At 47.3% G+C, this 8,444-nt stretch overlaps 1 protein-coding gene across 1 annotated transcript in view; it reads left to right on the top strand.

The window, feature by feature from the left end:
• Nucleotides 1-2,330, top strand: part of RHBDD1 (rhomboid domain containing 1) — a 103,418-nt gene extending 101,088 nt beyond the window's left edge. The window contains exon 7 of the mRNA XM_059703354.1: nt 1,002-2,330. Within this exon, the coding sequence (XP_059559337.1) occupies nt 1,002-1,093 (92 nt within the window). The 3' untranslated portion in view covers nt 1,094-2,330. The remainder of the gene's footprint in view (nt 1-1,001) is intronic.
• The last annotated feature ends 6,114 nt before the right edge of the window (nt 2,331-8,444 follow it).

Here is an 8,444-nt window from a genome sequence, read left to right on the forward strand (position 1 = left end):
TGGAAGTGAGCCTTTCAGAGCGAGTTAACAGGGTTAGCATGGTCACAGGAGTGGAAGGTACAACCTTTTAGGTCCACTTGCTTAAAAGTAAACCTGCTGCTTCCCCATATCTATGGGTGGTGCCCTGCATGGCTGCCTCATGGAGACTGTTGAATCTCTTAGTAGATTTAGGCTGCTGGTGCTGAAGTCAAGGACTGCCTATTTTTATTCCTTCATTACTCCCCTAATGCCTGAAAAAGTGTTGTGTTTTTTGTTTGTTTGTTTGTTTGTTTTGGTTTTGGTTTTTTTTTTTTTTTTTTTTTGTGTGTGTGTGTGTGTGTGTGTGTTGGTGATTGAAATGCTTCTATCATTGTGAACTATATTTTTGGTATGTTTGCAGCCCCAAGAAACCCTTTGTAGTAATGATCTCCATTATCCTTCATATGACCTTCACACATTATGCCTGCACATTTGTCTGCCTGCCCAGATGTTGGTCATTATGGTAATGCAGTCCCTGCGCCGTGGCCCATGATGCCCCGGGGAGCCTGTGCATTTCAGGCTGGGAGGGGCAGGAGGCACCGGTTAGAGGGAGGAAAAGAGAGGACTGCAGGGGCCAATCAAGAGAAACCAACCAGTGCACCTGGTGGGAAGACACAGACGGTGACAAGTTATTTCTGAGCATTAAAAATAAATAAACCAAGCCCTTGGGACATTAGGGATATTACATGATGTAAATGATGGAGCACGGTGGAAGGAATAATTAAAATCAGAAGACTGTTAGGAAGCTTCAGAATGAATCAAATTAGGTTCATAGGCTGGACCACACTAAAAATATTTGCTGGATGTTGAAATGTAGTATTGACAGCTAACACTGAAATATGTTGTTCTATTTCTGTTTCGTGCTACAATGAAGATGACGCCCAGGCCATTTTCCCCTTTGGAGTCCCAGGGCGCAGTGCCCTGTAAACGTCCGAGCAGTGGACGGGCTGTGTGTGATTTTCCCCTGTGCTTTCTCATGACAGGCAACAGCAGGAACACCTCCCCGTCCTATGGGTTCCAGCTGCCAACAGAAGAAGAAATGAGAACACGGCTTCACAGATTCGACCGCCAGTGAGGATGCGCGCAGCATCCCGGCAAACAGCGGTGGTGTAATTACTGCCCGTGTGGTTCCCTCCCAAACCCTGATGACTGTAAACAGAAGCAGAGGGCGGGTTATGGTCCAGACAGCTCAGATCTGCCTTGCCCGTCTGTCTCCCGTGGCCCCAGGAGCCTAGAGTCCCAGACAGGCTGGTTGCCCTGAAACCAGCCTTGCTCCACAGCCTCCTGCGAGCGGCCTTTCTTCTGGCCTTGCTTTCTCACAGACAAGGTCAGTGCCTCCATGTAAGGACCAGTTTCCACACTCCTTTCTCTCGCTGTTGACTCCACGGCTCCTCTGCCTTGTTTTGTTTTTGAGGACTCTGACCTTCACCAGGAGATTTGTCCCACCAGCTCCAGCTCCTAAGATGGGGCTTTATTCCACCTGGCCTGCTCCGTGTTTGACTTTGCAGGAAGTTAGGAGTCGTGCCTCCTGGCATGTTGCCATGGCGACTTCCCAGGACCAGGATGTGGCTCCCACCGCACTGTGTTCCTATCTCCTTGTGCAGGAACCCCAGCTCCTTGGGCCCCTGCATCTGGGTGGTGCTGGCAGTGCACTTGTTTGGTCTCGTATTGCTCGGCCTTACAGTGTGTCTGACAGAAAAGCTTTAGTGAGATCAGGTGGGGAAAGCGCACTCAATGGACATCAGGAGGCACCAGCCTGGGGCAGCCTCCCTAGTGGCCGTCTGCGTGCCTGGGATGGGACTGGTATTTAACCCGTCAGCAAAGCAGCAGGTGCCACATGCAGAGCAGAGCCAGGGTGTCCGCGGTGTGTTCACTGAGAAATCGCACAGGAGGAAGCCTTTTCTCATCAAAGTGCCTTTTCATTGGCCACTGCAATAGCCACTTGTCTACTCAAGTGTCCAAGACACTCCCCTGCTGTCTGGCCAATCAGTTAAGTGCTTCCTGGTGCTTCTGTTTTGTGAAAAGGACAGTCGATATCACTGATGTCTTAGTCACTGAGATATTTATTTTTTAAGAGTTGGAAGCAGAAAAATATCTATTTCAATTTGTCTAAGATTTGTATAGAGTTTTCTGATTATGAAAGTAATATACATGTCCCTTGTATATGGATAAAGCAAACATGTTATGGAAGAAGATAAGCCACATGTTAACAGAGGTTATTTTGGGGAGCGGAGCAAAAAGGATTTTGCTTTCTGATTTTTATAATTTTATATTGCTCTTTTAAACATGTATTTATATATATGTGTGTGTATCACTTTTGCAATAAGAAAACTGATTTATATAATAATAAATCAAGAAATATGTAATCAAGAAAATAATCAAGCAAATTGTTTTTTTCAATGCATTAAGCCTAATAACTTTATATGGAAAAGTATTGTTTGTTGGGTTTTTGGTTTTTTTTTGGGGGGGGGGGGCGGCGTTGCTGTTGAGTCCAAGAATAGTAGCTCCTGGCTGTATTTGACTGGTCAGATACAAAGACTTTGGAGTTGGATTTGGGATGATGGAACTGTAATATGCACACCTTCTTTATTTATGGACTGGAACATCGCTAAGCTATAGAGAAGAGGAAAGGTCATTTTAATTATAAATATAAACCAGTTATCTTAGCACAACAGTAAAGATGTTCTGGAAATTACTATACTTACTTCATTCTGTTAATAAGTTTGCCTGTAACCAGGGTTTATTATTTCCCATGTCCATCTGTTTTCATTTGTTTCCTACAATAAGGAATCCCTGAAATTATGCCAACAAAAATAAGTGTTTTGGAAAAATGATCTCTAATAGGGAATAAGCACATAGAGCTGGTTTTTAAATTTGATGTCTTTGCTTGAGAGCAATTTCTTGATTGTCTATTCAACAGCCATTTCCCAGTTTGGTTGTGGTCAGTCTACTTATGAGACCTCTTAATTCAGAATCTTGGTTCTCAAGATAAAGGACTGGTCATTCCTCGGAATGACCTTGAAAGTATTGCCTGTGACCACAAAGTTGTACATGGCTGTTCAAGCCTCCTCCCTTGTTTCGTCGGCTGCTGAGGCGCAGACTGAGCCGTCAATGTCTGGTTTTCACAGGACCAGGGCCAGGCTACATATTTGGCATCTGATCTACTGCCTGGGGAGTGAGCTAGCTAAAGGGGTGAGATCTGACACCAACCAAACTGGGAGACAGAGGGTGTGTCCGACCAGGCCTTCTTGTTCCCAGTCTTAGTTTCTCTCAACAGATTCAGTATTCAGTGAAGAATTGTATCCAATGAGTCATTTTTAAAAACTTATCACCTCTTCCTTCCCCTTCCCATGGATTATTGAAATAATTTCTTATTTTTTTTGCCCATCATCTTTCATTTTAGAACCTCAGACTCTGCATAGAATGACCTTAAAAATCTCTCAATCCCTTGCTCTGCTTAATACTTATAATAATACCCCTGCACTCAGTTCTACGTAGCTCTGCCCATTAATCTTCCAAAATCTACTCTTGTTATCTCCTACCTCTTATTGTCTCTGTTGCCAAAGGATAAAGGTCAAACTCATTAGCCTTGACCCTGCAGGTGCCACCCAGCCCTGGGCCTTATCCCCATTTATCCATGAGTCTGTGCTGACCAGCTCACCGCCTAATCTGTGACTTAATTTGTGATGCACTTTCACATGGAGCAGCCTTTTCTTCTCCCTCTGCCCATCAGAGCCTCCCTGACCTGTCCCAGACACCTCAGCCCCACCTGATCTCGCCCCCATCAGACCCACTGCGCCCGCTGGGCCGTCCTCACAGTGTCCACAACCTACTGGAATGGCTGGTTACCCACCAGGAGAGGCTGTCCCTCTAGAGCAGGGACCATGGCTGTTTCTGTGAATCTCTGTACTCTGAACAAGGCTTTGTCTGGACCATCAGAACCAACAAACGTGTGGACTGAAACAGAGCAGCTCATTTATACTGTCACCACGGGAAGGTGTGAAAAGATGTGCCTGTTGCTTATTAATATTGTTGTATGCCCCCGGGACCCCCTTGGATCACATCAAGGGAAGGGTAACTTGAAAGAAAGCATTTGCCCGTAGAAATAGAAACTGGGGTCTTCCCCAAGTCTTCATAGGATGACAGGCCTACTGATGAGATGGTGGGGAGATATCACCAACCTGTGTCACTAAGACACCCCCCACCTCACTGAATGCTGTGACCCAGAACACAGCTGCGAGTCCAGCATATCCAGGTGGCCACTGCCCTCCTGCAGGTATGCGTTTGATGTGTCTGTGCTAACATCTTTCCTTCTTCTGTGGAATTTAAGGGCACGGAGAGAGTTATCTTGACATTGTGTTCAGATAGCAGGAATGAGCTGGCAGATTTGAAAATACAATTTATACCTTATGAAGGAAAACTGGAACATTGCTCATAGAAATCATTAAATTTGCTGGTAGTATGGATTGCTTCTTAGGGAGAGAATGGTGCCATAACCTCAGTATCAGAGCACACCCAAGCAAAACCTGAAAACAATCCCTGCCACACGCCCTGTGCGGGACCTGGCCTAGGTCCTTATTAAGTATCGACAAGAGCTGCTTGCCTGCAGGCCAGGGTTTCTGCCCGGAAGCCGTGAAGTTCTTTCTGTCTCTCACTCTATTTCCCCTTAAAAAACCTTGTGTGGTGCCTGGAGGGAAGTGCTAAAAACAAATCAAACAACCAAAAAGTATGTGACAGCATAGATTCTTGGAATTTACTTGAGGTCCTTAAAAGTTTCTGCCTAACTTTAATCTGGAGAAGCTGCCTCTTGATAAGATTCTCTCCCCCAACAATTAAAATGAGCTTGCACAGCCTTAGCCGCAGATCATTATTAAAACAACTGAGCAAGGCCTCCGAATCTCTAGTCAAGAACAGCTCCAAGGCCAAACTCCCTGCTGCTCGGAGTGTGGGCCCGGGGCAGCGGCCAGCAGCAGTGGCCAGCAGCACCCAGGAGTGGCTGGGGATTCAGACTCCTGCCCCAGGCCCATTTCCAAGGTCCCACGTGTGCACGAGTGGATCGAGAAGCTAGGCTGTAGTGATACCATGGAATCTTACAGAGAGTCCATGAGACAGTGGAAGTCCTGCTGTTTGCAGCAACATGGATGGAAGCAGAGGACCTTACGCTGAGTGAAATAAGTCGGACAAATCCCAGATGACCTCTCTCAGATGTATGGAATCTAAAAAAAAAAGTCAAACTCCTAGAAGCAATAGAATATGGTGGTTGCCAGGGGGTGGGGGGGTGGGGGGCGGAATGGGGAGACGTTGGTCAAAGAGTACAAACTTCCAGTGAGAAGATGAATGAATTCTGCCTGGCATCCAATGTACAACACAGAGACTCTAGTTCAGTGGTTCTCAACCTTGGCTGCACATTAGAATCACCTGGGAATCTCAGAGGATGAGGCCCAGAAATCAGGATTTTAAAAAGATTCCCAGGTGATTCAAATGTGCAGGCAAGGTTGAGAACCACTGCGCTAGTTAATGCTGTATTGTAGACGGAAATTTACTAAAAGGGTAAACCTCAAGTGTTCTCACCACAGGGGGAAAGAAACAAGAACATGGATGTAGAAGAAAAATCAGAGAAAACTGGTCTGAGGTGGTTTATAGTCACCAGAGTCCTGCTCAAATTTCAGGTGCATAAATGCATTTTAAGATGACCCCACCACTTATCTGCTAGGGTTGTAATAATCGTCCTATCAAAAATAGCCCTGTTTCAGGTGATAATTGTCGTTTTCTGACTGGCTTATTTCATTTGGCATAATACTCTTTAGGTGCCTCCAGGCTGTCTCAAAGGGTAAGAGATCCTTCTTTTTTGCAGCTGCATAGTATTCCATGTGTAGATGAATCACAGAGGGAAGAGGGGAGAAGGGGTGGGGAGAGATTAACCAAAAAGCTTATATGCATATATGTATAACCCATGGGCACAGATAATAGTGCGTGAAGGGGGGGAGTACGGGTGGAGGGTCAATGTAGGGGAGAAAGAGGGCACGTAATACTTTCAACAATAAAGATAAATAAAAAAAACAAAAGCACATAGCCTTGTTTCAATATAGTCACGGGGGCTAAGAGAGGGGAACTCAGGGCTCCAAGACCACCAGCACACAGTAGGGCAGCGCCTCCTGTTTCTGTTGTGTGAGCAGAGAAGAGCACCTGATCACAGCAGAAGGAATAAGTGTAAAGAACAGCTTACCTGTGGCTGCACACTTTCCTCCCACAAAGAAGATTCCAATCCCCGGCTATGACCAGCAGCTGTGCCCGGCAGAAATGGGCTGGCCCCGGGGACCAGGTGTGGGAGTCGCCATAGTTACTCCTCCTGCATTGCCAGAGCAGAGTAAATGGGGGGGTCCAACCCACACACAGTGTCGCAGGTTGGACACCTTTCACTGTGTGTGTTGTAGAGCAGACTGACTGCTTTGTGAGCAGAGGAACTTCTTACTCTTGATTTTAAAGCTATTTGCCGGGAGCCGGTCCATGCTTGCTGTTTCAAGGGACCTGGCATATATGGCATACTGTTCTTAATATGTTTGCTCACCTTCTTGGCGCTGTTTTTTAACCAAGGTCACCTCTCTGAGAAAGGTTGTTTTCCCAGGTAGGGATTTTCCCCTGAAGTTAGGGAGGGAATAAAACCTCTTAACTAAGTGCCAGGCGGGTAATTAATCACTTTAACTACGAACAATCATGCTTAAGCTACATAATCTTTACTCCCTGGAATGGAGATAAGAAACACCCTAACCTTTAGAATAGAGATTGATAGGATTGGAATCAACTGGTATAAATACAGATGTAACAAGACAACAGGACACAGAACCTAGACACAGAACCTACACAGAACCTAGAGACAGAAGAACTTCGCTGGAGAGAACATGGCAAAAGATCCTGGACAGAAACTGGCAACAGAGCCTAGAGACAGAACCTAGCTACAGAACCTGGATAGAACATGGCAAGAGAACCTGACTAGAACCTGGTGACTGAACCTGGCTGGAGAACCTAGCAAGAGAACATGGACACAGAACCTGGCTGGAGATCCTAACCAGAACTTCGCTGGAGATCCTGACCAGAACTTGGCTAGAGATCCTGGCTAGGCTGCTGATCAACTGAATGCTGTCTCTGTGTCCTTCCTTCTTCGCCGACTCCGTCCACACCTTTGGGGACCCCTAGACCTGCTGGGGTTGGACCCCAGGAGCTTTCCCTAGTTTTCCAGACACGTGGATTCCAACTGATAACTGGTGGAGAAGTTTGTGTTAGGCTGATAAAATTATGCCCAAAGTATATAATCATAAAGGAGGCAAGCCACCCCCTAGGACAGGAAGTGCCTTGCTGGCAAGTGGGACAATGAAAATGTCTAGGTCAGCCGGCCCTGCTACGGCTGGGCCGCCAGGTAAGGGCCTCCAGATACTTCTTTCTCCAGCTCAGGATAGTTCTGATTTGCTGACCTTGGACATCAGGGGGCTCCAGAGGCCTGATTGGTTTGCACTGGACCCTGCAATACCCTTCCGGGCTCCCCCAGGTCGCTCTGACCTCATGGGTTCCCTGCCCCCTTCCCAACAAGTGCATCTTCAGACTGTCTCCGAGCCAAGCTGGGCGGGGGTCTGAGGACTCATGATGGGCCTTGCAGGAATAGCATCCGTTCAGGCCCTGAGTGACAGCCCCAGGGGCCCTCTGTTTTCTAAGCCACCACACATGGGGAAGCCCTTGGGAGGCAATGGTGTGGGTGAAGGCACAATCTTCAGTGCCAGAGCAGGCTTTAGATTCCATGGGGTCCTGATTGTGTCCCCTTGATCGAGCCGATCAAGCCGCTTACTCTGTCTAAACCTCAGCCTCCTTACCCGCAAAATAGGACAGTGGAGAGGTTGAGAAGGAGCACAGCAGCAGGGTTAATTCAGCTCCTGTCCCCTAGTCCCTGCTAACACAGCTCAGGAAAGGTTAAATATCCTCAAATCTCCACCAGGTGAGAGGGGGGCCCAAGGACCACTGAAGGTCCCCTCTAATTAATAAGAGTGGCTCCTTGACACAGTCACTGAATGCCTGCACCTCGCCTGCCCTGCGCTTTGCTGCGGGAGACTGTCATCCCTGCCTGACCCCTACCTTCCAGTTACCATGGTTATCAGTAACTGTACCTCACTTTCACTTAATCTCTTTGTAGTTGTATCTCTCACTTTAAATTCTCAGAACCACCCTGTGAAGCAGGTGGTCTCATTCTCCTTCAATTAATGGGGCAACTTCAACCCACAGGGTCTGCACCCCAGCCCACTGCCCAAGCAACTCAGCAGGTTGATGTAGACCCCTGACCCTGAGGCCTGGTTTCCCATCCATCCTCCAGCCCATCACCATGCACAGGACAGTGCTGCCCGGAGCCCCAGAATCCCATCCGTTCCCTGGGGAAAAGGGAT

Source organism: Myotis daubentonii, chromosome 7 (assembly GCF_963259705.1).
Source record: "Myotis daubentonii chromosome 7, mMyoDau2.1, whole genome shotgun sequence".
Lineage (NCBI taxonomy): Eukaryota > Metazoa > Chordata > Mammalia > Chiroptera > Vespertilionidae > Myotis > Myotis daubentonii.